Genomic DNA, 14,981 nt, shown 5'->3' on the forward strand with positions numbered 1-14,981 from the left:
ACACTCCTCCATTGCTGGTGGGATTGCAAGCTGGTGTAACCACTCTGGAAATCAATTTGGCAGTTCCTCAGAAAATTTGGCATAGTATTACCGGAGGATCCCGCAATATCTCTCCTGTGCATATACACAGATGTTCCAACTTGTAATAAGGACATATGCTCCACTATGTTCATAGCAGCCTTATTTATACTAGCCAAAAGCTGGAACAAACCCAGATGTCCCCCAACAGAAGAATGGATACAGAAAATGTGGTACATTTACACAATGGAGTACTACTCAGCTATTAAAGACAATAAATTTATGAAATCCTTAGGCAAATGGATGTATCTGGAGGATATCATCCTGAGTGAGGTAACCCAATCACAAAAGAACACACATGATATGCACTCACTGATAAGTGGATATTAGCCCAGAAATTCAGAATACCCAAGATACAATTTGCAAATTACATGAAACTCAAGAAGAAGGAAGACCAAAGTGTGGACACTTTGCCCCTCCTTAGAATTGGGAACAAAATACCCATGGATGGAGTTACAGAGACAAGGTTTGGGGCAGAGCCTGAAGGAACGACCTTCCAGAGACTGCCCCACTTGGGGATCCACACCATAAACATCCACCAAACCCAGACACTAGGCAGATGCCAACAAGAGCCTACTGACAGGAGCCTGATATAGCTGTCTCCTGCGAATCTCTGCCAGTGCCTGGCAAATACAGAAGTGGATGTTCATAGTCATCCATTGGACGGAGTACAAGGTTCCCAAAGAAGGAGCCAGAGAAATACCCAGGGAGCTGAAGGGGACTGAAGCCTCATAGAAGGAACATCAATATGAACTAACCAGTACCCTCAGAGCTCCTTGGAACTATACCACCAATCAAAGTAAGCACATGGTGGAACTTGTGGCTCTAGCTATATTTGTAGCAGAGGATGGCCTAGTCGGTCATCAATGGGAGGAGAGGCCCTTTGTCCTGTGAAGGCTCTATGCCCCAGTAGAGGGGAATGCCAGGACCAGGAATAGGAGTGGGTGGGTTGGGGGCAGGGGGAGCAGGTGGGGATAGGGGATTTTCGGAGGGGAAACTAGAAAAGGGGATGACATTTGAAATGTAAATAAAGAAAATATCTAATAAAAAAAAAAGAAGGGAAAAAAAAAAAAAGAAACCGTAATCAGGTTATCCTGCGTGGGAAAAGAAGCTTTTTTAATAGAAGTGGAAAAGTCATGTGGAACAAATTGTAATTATGAGTGAAGGCTTTACATCATTGATTCTTATGGCCATTGTTATCTCCCTTTATGTCCCCTTAGTAGTAAATCCTTCATTTCAGTTTCAGAAAACAAAACAAAAAAACCTATAATGTGTAGATAACATAGAAAAAAGAAAATTAAATATGATGTTGGTGCAATTAAATTGTATATTCCAAAAATCTGATCTCTTTTCTATGCTACGACCAGACTTCAGAGTGTTGCACATAGATGAACAAAAACCAAGTTCTATTTTCCTGGAATTGCATATACCTATGTATTGCAAAATCTAGGGTTGCTTAGAGACAAAGGATTGTCAATTGATGAGTGTTTCACTCCAATATAACCTAGAGAAACTACGTTTATTGAAAGGCACAAACATAATATATTGACTTTAAAATATTTTTCCAATATTGTTGTCATATTTGTGACAAACAATTGAGATAGGATCAAGATTCTTATGGGCCAAGACTTTTGTCACTGGTACAGAACAAGAAGTCAGATGCTATGAGTACTTTAGAAAGAATTTAGTGAGGGTATAACATCATTTAAAAACTACTTAGTAAGAACTTCTTGCTCTGTTCTCTGGCCAAAGCTCACAAAGGTAAGAGAGGCTATCACATGTGTGCAACAAGCAAAGAAAATCCCACTTATGAGTCTCACTACATTTTTGTGCATTGGTAAAGTAGAAAATACATGTCACATAGGTACTACTGTGCTCGTTAATTATTTGTCAGCTTGACACAACCTAGAGTCATCTTGGAAGAGGAAATCTCAACTGAGAAAACACCTCAATCTAGATTGGTCAGTAGGCAAGTCTGTGTAACATTTTCTTAATTAGTGATAGATGTGGGCAGGCCCAACTCATTGAAGGAGGTGCCAGACATGAGTAGATGGTCTCTGGTTGTATAAGAAAGCAGCCAAGGCAGAGGAGGAAGCCATTAAATAGCATTCCTCCAAGGTCTCTGCCTCAGTGCTTGCCTCCAGTTCCTGCCTTGAGTTCCTGCCCTGTCTTCCTTCAGCAATGAACTGTGATAGGGAATTTTAAGATAAAATAAACCCTTTCTTCTGCAAGTTGCTTTTGTACATGGTTTTAGTAATAAAAAGGAAAGTAAGAAAATTACCATAAATAAAAGGAAAGAGAAAGAGAGAAGTAGAAATCATAAGAACAAACTGTAAATTAATGTAATAAAGAAAAAACAAACAAAGATACAACTCTTCATTTTAGGTCTCCAGAATGTATTTTTGTATTAGATTTTGTATTAGGTATTTAAATGCTCTTCAGAGTCAAGCATCGGACTGCTTCTCCTTCCTGGACATCTCATTTCCTCTGCCTGCCAAACCCTGACCAGCCTCTGCTCACTACACCAAAGCCGTCTCTCTGCTTTCCCCTTGCAACAGCCTGCTTAACCTAGAAGGCCGTTTTGTGTTGTTTACTTTTGTTCTGTTTTAACAAGAACATCAGTTCACATGTTTTCCTGTTGGCCCAGCATCATAATTTGTGTCTGTAGAAGCCAAATATTGCTTTGTGTCTCACAGCTTGGATGATCCCTTCTGAGGATCTGACACAGTTTAGGCTGAGAGCAGTCCTTTGAGGAAATGACTGGTAAAGCCACTAAGGAAAAAATACTTATCATGTAAAATCTACTAACCATTATGATCTGGGTCTGATTTCTGTCTTTTTCTCTCCCCCACCCCACCCCGCATCTAACATAACATTTACATGTGACATATACTAGTTATAACACTGAGGAGTACAGGGTGGCCTAAAGAAGTAAAGGCAGCAGATGGGGGAGGTGCATCCTAATGAACCGGAATGTCCTGGACAGATGACATCATACTGACTATCTTCCCTCCCATGACTACAGTCATTTATACTCTGTTTTGGAGACATAGTCTCATGTAGCCGAACTGGCTTTGGACACCCATTGTCCTGTCTCCACTTCTAGTGCATAGATTACAGACATACAACTACTGAGTCAGCCCTTGATGCCTTAGCGTGAACTGTGCTCAGCCTTGCTTATCAGGTGGCAAGGTCTAGGTCCACTTCTACTCAACTGCACAAATGAAAAGAATTTAGAGAATTTTCACCTCTATAACGGGTAATGAGAAGCAACAAAACTTCTTTACTATAGATCAGTGGTTCTCAACATGTGTACTGCGACCCCCACAAGGGTCACATATCAGCTTTTTACATTATGATCCATAACACTAACAAAATTACAGTTGGAAGTACCAATGAAATATTTATGGTTGGAGGTCATTACAGTGTGAGGAATTGTATTAAAGGTTCATAGCCTTAGGAAGGTTGAGAACCACTGCTATAGATCTTCCTCTAATGGTTGTTCTTTCAGGATTTTAAAAGGCAAAATCATATAAAACATCTGCAAATAAAACAGGCATGCTGCAATGCTTTGCAGAATTGTCGACTCCTTCATTTGATAACAGTACCATGGTAGTAGATGAGATAAAGGACCTCGTAGACAGACAGCAGGTCCCCATAGGTGAGGATAGACACAACCCAGATTTCAATAGTAATATGATCTTTCCCTTCATTCGTCATGTATATAAGCTTCTCCTCCTGGCAGAAGAGGAGATGTTGTAACAAGAAATAGTTGTTAGCTTTTGGACCATTGAGACAATGGATTCAGCACATGCTATTTCCCCAGGAATCCCATGCTGAGTTCTGTAGAGATTGCACACGGGTTTGAAATATTGAGACCTGCATAGCATAGTTCCTGAACTCTGTTCTATATTCTCTATGAAACTGTAACACACTACAGAAAATCTTCCTGAGTTGGCCAAACTATAAATAAGTCCATTGTTTGTTTATGACTACCTTTTCAAATGTGGCAGGTTTGTGAATAGAGTGCCTCTGCAGTAGCATCTAACTCCATGTAGTAATAGCATACATGCCTTAAAGTGCTGGCCTTCATTTCTTTCCTAAGACTAACACAGATCAGTGTGAGTACCAGCCAAAAATTAGAGCATATGACAACAGATAGCCTTGTCATTGTCAAGCTTTCCATTGTTTCAGAATGAAATAGCTTTATATAGATTCTAGGAACCCTCTCTACTGTCATTAATGATGCTTGTACACTGTGCACTCTGTGGCCTCCACTGCAAGGATGGGAGATGTAGTAAGGAAACATAGTTGAAAGATAAACCAAAAAAAAAAATCTAGAAAGAACTTATATTCGTCACTCAATGAAAATAACTGAAGTAGCACCCTAAATTTCTTCTTACTTGTTGACTCCACAAATAAAAACATTACATCTTTAAGCAGGTAAGTCTATATTGTCAAGTTGGCACAAGCTGGAGTCACTTGGGAGGAAGGAACCTCTTAAAAAAATTATTTTGGTAAAATGGATCTAAGGCTGTGCTTGTGAAGAACTGCTTTGATTGATTGATTGATTGATTGATTGATTGATTGATATGGGAGAGCTCAGCCCACTGTGGGTGGCACCATCCCTAGGCAGGTGGAATTGGTCAGTATTAGAGATCTAGCAGTGAGCAAAGCAAAGAGGGAGCCAGTATAGTGTTCATCCATGGTTTCTTCCTCAATCTTCTGCCTTGAGTTCCTATCCTGAGAGTCAGGACAGAAAGGGTGATAGATGAGATCTAGATTCCACAAGACGCATTTTTCTAGCTACATTTTTTTTTCAAATTAATTAACCACAAACATTGGCAAAATATAATGAACACGGAACAGCCATTTCCTGGTAGCCCAGGCTTTGTTTGCTCTGCCTCTAATTTCAGTTTAATTTTTCTAAGAGGGACTTCTTTCAAATTGTTTTGTTGATGGCTATGAATCTAGAATATAGTCCATTATAAATATCCCTGATACAAGACTTAATAAACTCTTGATCTCATGACTGTCACCGTTACTATTAAGGTATTTGAGCTGACACAGGGGAAGGTCATAATAATTCAAGTAATTTGGGCATAGTGCCTGAGGATGTAGTCTAAGCACCTGGGAGGTGGACCAAAGTGATCACTCTGAATCCAAGTCCAGCCTGGGCTATGCGATAAGTCTGGAAGTAACCTAGTCTGTACAGCAAGATTCTGTTTCAAATAAACAAAAGTTTTTTTAAATAAATAAATATTTTACAAATGAGCAGCAGTATATTTCATTCTAACACTGATGCTTCTCATCTGCTCTTTTTAAATCATGATTTAGATTAGGTTTGAGTATGTTTAAAGTTCACTTTCTATTTCAAAATGAAAAACATAAGACTTATACCAAGTCTAAGTATTTCCCAATGAGTTTTAAACTAACCAGTATCAAGCAAACATCTTGTTCTCCCTTGTCCAAACTACTTTTCCTGTTCATTTGTCTCTGTCCCCTACATAGAACTTAACCAAAAACTTAACACTTACATGGTATTTCCAGGAAACTGGTAGTCTAAGAAATTTGTTATAACCACCTTATTTTACAGGTAAGGAAAGTTAGACATCAAAAGATTAAGAGACTGCCACAGCATGTTGTGTGTAGCAGTGATGGAGCTGGGATTTGGCCTCCAAAGCCTTGGCTAAAGTATCTCTATCTGCTAGCTTTGTCCCACTGTCCCTGAGAACAGCCACTCAAGGTCTGTGGGTTTTAGTTTTCTTCCCTGTTTCCTCTCTTTGTCTTCCCTTCTTTGTGAGTCAGTCTCTCTGGGTTGTCCAGGTCAGTCTCAAACTCTTTGGCCTCCCAAAAGCTGTGATTACAGGCATGTGTCCCTACACCTAGCTTTCTCACCACCCCCTCCCCATTCTTTCTGAGACAAGCTAGTTTCTCACCGTATTTGTATTGTGAAACACCCACTCAGCATTTGAAAGGCATTGGAAGGTAGATACAGAATTCAAAATTACAAAGCAAGCTTTGGTGACATGAGACCTGTGTCAAAAAGAAAAAAGAGAGGGGAAAATAAAAGTAAAGAAATGCCTAGGATCTTGATAAAGCACTGTGTCTGAGCTGAGAGGTGTTCTAGAGAGAACAGAGAAGTTTGATTAAGGAGGGCAGTGTCACCCAATAGACTGGGCACTATCAGATCAAAAAGGTGGAAAGGATGGTCAGCTGAGCACCAACACCCTTCCATGTGCATGCAATGTGTTAAGCTGAGCATGCCCCATAGCACATGCCCCCACTGCCCGTGCCCCCTCTGCCTATGCCCCACTGCCCACACCCCTGCTGTGTGCTTCCCTGTGAGGATAGACTCTCTCCCTTGAGCCCTGAACCTCTTATCAGACATTAGTTAGAGGAATCAGAAAAGTAACAAATAGGCACGTTGGCTCAAAGTTCTGATTCTCCTACCTCATCTTTCTGTTTGCTGATACATTCATGGTGTATATTACCAGGCCCTTTTCAGTGCCTAAAATTCAGGTTCTCAGGAAACACTGCTTGTTAGAATGGACTTCTAGGTGCTCTCTACCTATCCAAGGGTACATCCTCATTTCCTCTACCCTCAGCCTTCAAGGCTGGTTACTTCTGAGACACAGTCATTCTAGACTCCCCCTTTCAGCTCCTATAACCTTTACTGGTTGGGCAAAAAGTTGGTCAAATCCTGAACCCTTCAAATGATTGGTAATGCATTTGAACTGGTCCATGAATTCACGAGTCTCTTCCTGAACTGGAGCTGAAGCAATACACCAAGCGGTCTAAAGGCAAGGAGGTATCCTAGAGACTCTTGACTAAACCAAAAACTTTATTTACCTTTTGTAGACTGACTGTGGCTATTTAACAACTGCTACCTTCACTCTGTTTAACTACATAAAACCTGCATGAGTATGTTGCTAAGCCTGGTTTACATTTAATGCTTAAATGATTTAAAGCAATCTTATGAGGTAAGAGGCATCACTATTTGCATCAGTAAAACGCTTAGGGGCTTTTTTTCTATTTGATAGGAGGCAGAGAGTTAAAATACAAAATCGAATGGGACTCAGCTCTTGAAAACCATACTGTATTCCTCTCTTTAACAATCTGAAATCACACCATATGATTTCCATGATAATTCTTATGTCATAAAATACAGCATAAATTCTAGACCTTTACAATTCAAGCAAAATCCCCAAATTAACATTCACTTACCATGAGGATACCTCTGACACTTTTCCAGAAGTCATGATGTTATGAAAAGAGAATCTCATAAGAGATTCATTCTTTACCAAGTACACTTGATTGTACTTGCCAGGTGTCTGAGCTAAATGCTGGACCATGAACAAGTCAGCCTTCTCACACTGGCAGGTATCAAAGTAATCAGGCAATACAGAGACAAGGACAGGGCAATAAGTGCGGCGCCCCACAGAGGCAGTCCATTAGTACAGACAGGCAATGTGGCAAGGACCATGTTCTGTGCATGGCTAAGATGGAGTTGGTGTTGGCTAACCAAGACTGGAATAGGGAAGTGTGAAAGATGAGCCTTTAGTAGGAACAGGAAATACGTCTTGTAACTTAAAAACTAAAAGACAAGTCAAACAGTGGTGAGCAGAGTGAGTGGATGGATAGGGACAAACGACAGTAACACTGGATAGATCAGTTTAGCCATGGCATGGAATCTGTGAGATAGCTTTGTGGAAATGATGCTACTGTAGAGGATGAGGTGGTGTCTAGGATGTGGTTGTGGGAATGTAGATGGCAGTACCCACAGGGGTCCAAGGGCAGTAGGGGCTGGTAGGGTAGGGTTGCACTGAGAGACACTCACAACTGCAGGTGGGTGCTGGGCTCAGACTTTGGGGAGCATTCTGGATCACATCTGCAACAGAAGTTACCTAAAGGCAGACAATTCAGGTGAAGCTGAGCAGAGGCCATCCTATAAAAAGGCAGGCAAGCATGTGTTGCTCACAAAGGAGATCATAAGCCTCCAGAGGCACGGCATAAGAGCTAACTGCAAGACGCAGACCAGCTGTTCATCCATACCAGGTTCTCCGTTTCTGGAAGCGCATGCAAAGCTGAACGCTTTCCTACCACACACACTCTACAACACAAGCTCATCTATTTTGAAGAGGCAGGCTCTGGCAGACTGACCCCAAGATTGTTAACATCCCTTCAGGGAAGGTCCCTGTGGCAAGACTCAGGGGAAGGGAGGCCACCTCCTCCCAACCCCCACCTCCCCCGTGGCCCTGGGTGTCAGCATCACCTTACATCCTATGCCACTCACCGCGCAGGAGGGCGGCCCTCTTTCAGGCCAGCCTCAAGTCTTCCTCCTCTTGCTGCAGAATCCTCCCTACCAGCTCAAACCACCTTCGGTCTGGACACCTGTTGGTTTTTCAGTCAACTCCTTTCCCGTCCCAGAGAGGCTGAACCAATGCTCACATTTCTTCCTCCTCAGCCTCAGGAGTTCAACCTATCAGGAATGACAAAGCTGCAAGGTAGAGCAGCACCATAGCAACAGGTGACGCCTGCTCTGCTACCTTGGCAACCAGCGACCGCAAGGTGAAACCCAGGATGCATGGACCTAACCTAGGCATTGTATCCTGGTCAGAACAGCTTTGGCATCCAAAAATAAACAAGAGATTTGCCTCAGGTGTTCCAAGAATTTATACAAACTACAAATCAGTTCTCAAAGATTATAGAGAAAAAGGAAACACATGCTTAGTTTCTTGTTTTGGGGTTATGAAGGGCCTCAAACTTTTTTGGGGAGTGGGGGTGGGGAGGCAGGCCACAAATTCCAAGACAGCCTGCTTAGTGTTTTAGATGGCACAAAATCATTTCAAACTGCTACAGCACATCTCAGACAGAAAATGCTGAGGGCTCTCTAGCAGACTCCTGAACAAGATCATTTTGTAGCTTTGCAAAGTGACACATTTTCCAGAAAGTCTGCATTAAAAAAAAAGGAAGGAAGGAAGGAAGGAAGGAAGGAAGGAAGGAAGGAAGGAAGGAAGAAAGAAAGAAAGAAAGAAAGAAAGAAAGAAAGAAAGAAAGAAAGAAAGAAAGAAAGAAAGAAAGAAAGAAAGGAAGGAAGGAAGGAAGAAAGGAAGAAAAGAAAATTCAAATTGCATTAAAATTGCCTTTTTAAAAGGCACAACATAGAGCCTTTAAAAATACCAAATTAACCCAGTGGTCAATTTTTTGGTGAGCACAATTCCTAAGGATGTCATCTCACTTGCTCTTCACATTGTCTAATTTTCATTCTAGAGCTGTAAATGAGAATGACCCAAGCAGCCTGGCAACTAGTAAGTGAAGGAGAGAGGGCAGGACCACTGGCTCTGTAGAGATAAAACCCAAGGCTGTGACACTGACAACACCCTTGGGCACAGGGCCCTTCCCACCTAAGTATGTATAATACTCATGCAGGTTTTATGTAGTTAAACAGAGTGAAGGTAGCAGTTGTTAAATAGCCACAGTCAGTTTACAAAAGGTAAAATAAAGTTTTTGGTTTAGTCAAGAGTCTCTAGGATACCTGCTAGGGTATCTCAGCAGAGGCAAGAGGGCCAGGAATTTAAAGCTAGCCTGGACTACGTGAAATAGTACTTCAAAAAGTTAAATCAGGACAAAAATCAAATAAGAATTTAAAAGTACAGTTTTATACTGGAAATGAAGCACAGCACTAAACTTCAGAACATAAAACCTCAAGGCTGTTGCTTTCGACTAACAGCCAAAAAAGTCATGGAGTAGAATACAAAGTATTTTTGTAAGCTCCTAACTACCAAGCAGGAAGTCAATGTGAGACGCTGAAGACTGACTTTGTCTTCTGTAGGATATCAAATGTGCTTCCTATTTTCTACTTCTCCATAAACTAAGTGTGACATTAATACTTTGCTCTTTCTTTTGCTCCATAAGGCAGTATGACACCCTGGCTCTGGAAGTCAGATGGTTATCTCCAAACATAAGGCTCCAGCATGCACTGTGCACTAAGTATCCATGACCACTCCACTGTCAGGGTAACTATGGGGGCTGAGCCATGCTTCATTATCTTGTAATACAGTTCAATCCTAGGAGACTTACCCATTTATTTGTTGTTGTTTCTTTCCTTTACTATCTTGAAATGAATGTCTAAACTACGCAAAGTAAAATGCATTGAGTCCTAATAATAGCATAAAGTAAGAAAAGACTGGAGAGAAGGCTCAGTGGTTGAGAACATTTGCAGAGATCAGAATGCAGTTAGTCAATGAAGACCTTTATGTGGGCTATGGAGGGAAAAAGCAGAACCAGAAACTGTTTTGCAAGCACTGGAAGAATCTTCATTGCAAGCAGACGAGGAACAGGCCTCCCATGAGAAAGAACACAAGACCTCAGATCAGGGAGGCAGTAAGCACACCCACAAGAAACAGCCCTAAGGGAAGGACCCCCCCTCCTGGTAAACAACACTCACAATAGTCCTATGTGTGGCAAGTGTAAACTACCTCTCCCAAGTGTAACAGAACTTTCCAAAGCTATGTTGTTCTTCATCTCACTCCCATGGTTTAACAATTTTACAATGAGACACAAGTTCTTCATATGAAAAACAGGAGCGAAGTCAAGCCAAGTCAAAATAAAATTAGTCAAGAAAAACGGGCCTTGCGCAGAGAGATGAGTGTTATCAAGAAAATGTTAACACACCACAGGGTAAAGTTTCTACGTTTAAAACAGAAAGCAAAGTTGGACCGGCATTTAAAATGAACATGACCTTCAACATTTCCCAACCATAAAAAACCATTTTTTTCTTCTCCTTCCCCCCTCCCTTTCTCCCCCCCCCCCTCCTTCCCACACACTCTCTCTTCCCCCTCTTACACAAGAGCTGGTGCAGGAGGCAGAAGCCACTCACTTTCCTTTCTCCAGCCCCAGCTTAAACAAAAAACATCTGCAGCACTCCTAATAACAAGGTAAAAAAACAACAGCCAAGGGCGTGATATGTAGACTTTTATTGCTCTTTCAACTTACAATAACATCTACAGAAAATAGTTTTCTCTAACAATTCGGAAACAAATGTGAAAGGCAGGATGGTTCACATTATAGACTCAGGTAGAGACTTGTACTTCATATAGATGAAAAATATCAGGTCTACAATTTGTTTAATTGACTTTGGATTTTATTATAAAAGAAAATACCATTGTAATTATAAATGTCATAAAAATTGTACTTGTATTGAGAAGTTACACCAAGGTATCAAATATTATATAAATGGACAATAAATTTAAATTTTAATTTAAGCCTAACATAGTAAACATTGGAAGACACCTTACCCCTACAAAGCCAAAACCAAAGGAGCAAAAGAAAAGCTACAGAACAGAAACAATGAATGTGCAAAAAATGATTAGAAACCACAGAACTGGGGCTTACACTCTAAGTACATACAGGTTAAAAATGTAAAATAATCTTTACATGATTCCTTTTGACAATTTACTTTCCAGAAAGTTAAAAGAGACCTTACAATTTAAATGATCACATCTTATGATTAGAACACTATTTTAAAAGTTGAATGCAGCTTGGCTTTAAGTTTACTTTCTAAAAATAAATAATTGTTGGGACTAAATGAAGACAGTTCATGTATTTGCACACAAATGATAACAATGATGGAATCTACATAAATAAATTTCAGACATGTAAGTTACTTAAATAAACACTCTGAATTACAATGTTCTATTAATGGCTCACATATCTGACTCTGAGCGCTCTGTCAGGACACAGATGCAGAGCTGCTGAGCTGCACACACTGCTCAAACTTCAGAAAGCTCTGACATCACACCTCACTGTCAGAGACCATTCTTCTTTCTGAACAATTTTGAACGTGCCTTTGTGAAAGGAAACCCAGAAAGCTTATACTCAAGCCAAGCCTTCCAGTATGTGGAAGAAACAAACACTTTGGGGATGAAAACAAAGAGTTAGTGATTCTCAGCAGTAAACAAATCTTTATAAATACATGCATTAACACACAAAAACATTTCATCCTACATGTTTTAGAGAAAGCTTGGCAAATCTGAACATTGGTATGCCACAAGTTTTAAAAAAGTTAAGAGAGTTAAGAGTGATTTCATACACATACACAAACACTCACACAATATTTTAAAGACCTTGTACTTTAACTTTTGCATATCTAATATTATTAAAAATATATATAGAATCAACCCTTTAGCATTGGGAAGCTAGTTTACTGTTTTCTCAAAAGCTCCTGCTTTAGATTGAAATAGCAATAGAAAGGAAATAAGTATCAGATAGTTTACACCAGGTTTCATTATAGTCTTTGTAAACGGACATCTATAAATAAATAAAATATGGTGGAAGGAAGAACGTCCTGAGGTGGCCCCATGGCCGTGGTGTTCAGTAGCACTAAGCTCCGTCTGAAAATCAAGGCATCTAAGAAAGTGCAGGGCTGTGTCTCTGAACTTATTCTGTAAATGGGTATGTACAAATTTAATTATTTTGCACCTTGAGGTAAATCAGTACATAGCAATTACTACTGCTCATATACACCTATTTAAGGCAGCATTAAAATATATATATATATATATATATACACACACACACATATATATGTATATATATTTAAAATTATCTCTCTTGCTGTCTTGCAATGAATGTTATTCATGATTGTTATTTTCAAAAATAGCACAAGAAATGTAATGGCCTGAAAGAAGCAGTAAATTACCTCTGCTCTTCAGGGGAGTAGTCCTGTTAGATCACTTTGTAAGTCAAGTAGTCAAAAGAAAGCAGAAGCCATTAATAACCAAAACCACAGTGAAACATCTTAGATACAAAATATCTGTAAGTCATGGTTTTTCCACCCCTGGCACTGTATAATACACATATAATTCAATAAATCCCAGGAAGATTATCATAACAGGTAGTTTTCAGTTTAAATTTTAAAATCACTTCCTGTAAAATAGATTTAACCCTTTGATGTCCTTACACAAGAAAGTGGTGTGAGGAAATTCTCTTGTTTGGGTACATCAGGGGTGGGGGTAGGGTTATTTAGCAGCAAACGGGAACTTTGGAAATGAATGTGCTGCTGAGTGCAAAGGAACCCCTTCAATGGAGGTCACCTATGACCATAAGCACCATGGCAACCTTCCCTATCACATGCTAAGAAGCCCAATAGAACTCGTCAGATCGTACCAAATGCTGCCAGCTACTATTCTAAGAAGAATTCAACTACATGATCTCAGATGGGGGAATTACATTAATTGGTACATTGTTTAGAATAAATTAAAATGATTTCACACTTGCTAAACATAATCCACCGGGGGCAATTCTATGCATTGGATTTAAAGATCGGTTTCTTCACACGTTTAAAGTTTAGTTTGCAGTGGCTAGAGAACATTAGAGAACATTTCCTTAAAATACTTGCCTGAACCTTCACGTTTCATCACCTTCGGTGTTTCTACTGTTCCTCACCATTTCTATGGATTATCTATCCTCTTGCCAAATCAAGTTTCATGGTCCCAAACATTCCATCCCAAAGGCTAAAATAGCATTTACTTATTTTGTGGGGAGCTATGAATATTTGTTACATGTTTAAGAAACAGCTCAGAAATATTGGAAACACAATGCTATCACAAAACAGAAAAAAATGCCATTGATCTGAGCTGTACAGGAAATAACCAACTTCCTTTTAAAAATATAAATATGGCAGTGCTTTGTAGTAAAGATGTAAAATTTGTCACCTGCTTTCAGGATGTGAAAAGAAATGCAAGCACCAAATATCTACAACAGGAACAATTTACTCTATATTTTTACTGTCTCAAATATTTATATATTTAAGTATCACATCAACTATAATAAATAAAATATTTTAAAAGGAAACTATGGGTAGTAACCAATTAAATACACTGTATATAAATAGAAAAGGATGCGCACAGAAAATGAAAGGTAATTCTTCTACAGGCACACTGGTCACAAGCCTACTGGAAAGGTTGCCGAGTCTTTATTACCACTTACAACAGAAAGACACCTGAGCCTGGCACGCCAGACCACCCAAGTAAAGAAAACAAACACAAAGAGCAGTGGGACTCGGCTTTCTAGGCAAGTACTGAGTACCGGAAAAGCCCTGCCACAAAAATAACAATATTTAACTATTGTAAATGGGCACTTCATAGGTTTTAAAACTGAAAACGTTATGACTTGTGTGGGTGTTAAATTAGAAGTGACATAAAAATTTTTAACATAAAAATTTTTAACCTGTCCATCAAAATGGAAACTCAGAAAGTTTTAAAATTTAAAAATAACTCCTAAGACATAAAGTTCCTTCTTAGAAAATCTCCACTAACCTGTGAAGTATGATTGACAGTTATGTGAAGAAAGCCCACAGAGAAGCCAGGACATGTCATTTTCCCACCACATGGGCAGGCTCCTTATTCTACCTATAAACACTACCAAAAGGGAAAACAAAAATCTTTTGAAATTCAGGTCAAATTTTTAAGTATGTAGACTTAAGATTGTATCACTTAAGATTGATATGATTGATTGCCACTGACAGATTAAAGAAAAGCAGATTAAACGCAGTTCTCCACATCTTTCTATTGCATAACAGAAAGGCTTTACCCCACCCCCCCAAAAAAAATCTGGAGTAAAAATTCATGAACCTTGCTTCTAAGAGAGCACTTAATTAATGCAGTCTCCATGGTGTCCACAACAAATATCTGACGCTACTTGAAAAAGCCCCAAAGTACTGTTATACATAATGGCATGGCACATGTGCTTTTTATACATATATATGTGTATATATACAGATAGGCATATATCTCTATATATTCCTTTTGGTTTGACTTTACAATGAAGTTTCAGCATCCATGTATTTTTTTGACGGTTCATCTTCGAAATTTATTGTCACACTCACAGGCTTTTCAGGG

The 14,981-nt window shown here is 39.5% G+C and overlaps 2 protein-coding genes across 6 annotated transcripts in view; both read right to left on the bottom strand.

Annotated features, from left to right (window-relative positions):
• Positions 1-8,528, bottom strand: part of Nek10 (NIMA related kinase 10) — a 233,251-nt gene extending 224,723 nt beyond the window's left edge. Inside the window, exon 1 of the mRNA XM_085828353.1 lies at positions 8,375-8,528. The gene's annotated coding sequence lies outside the window, so the exon portion shown is untranslated. The remainder of the gene's footprint in view (positions 1-8,374) is intronic.
• Positions 8,529-11,034: 2,506 nt separating this feature from the next.
• The window catches only part of Slc4a7 (solute carrier family 4 member 7), a 92,569-nt gene continuing 88,622 nt past the window's right edge, over positions 11,035-14,981 (bottom strand). For all 5 annotated transcript variants that reach the window (XM_029468782.2, XM_021181295.3, XM_029468783.2 and 2 more), the window contains one exon: positions 11,035-14,981. In XM_029468782.2, the coding sequence (XP_029324642.1) occupies positions 14,900-14,981 (82 nt within the window). In that variant the 3' untranslated portion in view covers positions 11,035-14,899.

Source organism: Mus caroli, unplaced genomic scaffold, assembly GCF_978045245.1.
Source record: "Mus caroli unplaced genomic scaffold, Mus_caroli_1 scaffold_12, whole genome shotgun sequence".
Classification (NCBI taxonomy): Eukaryota; Metazoa; Chordata; class Mammalia; order Rodentia; family Muridae; genus Mus; species Mus caroli.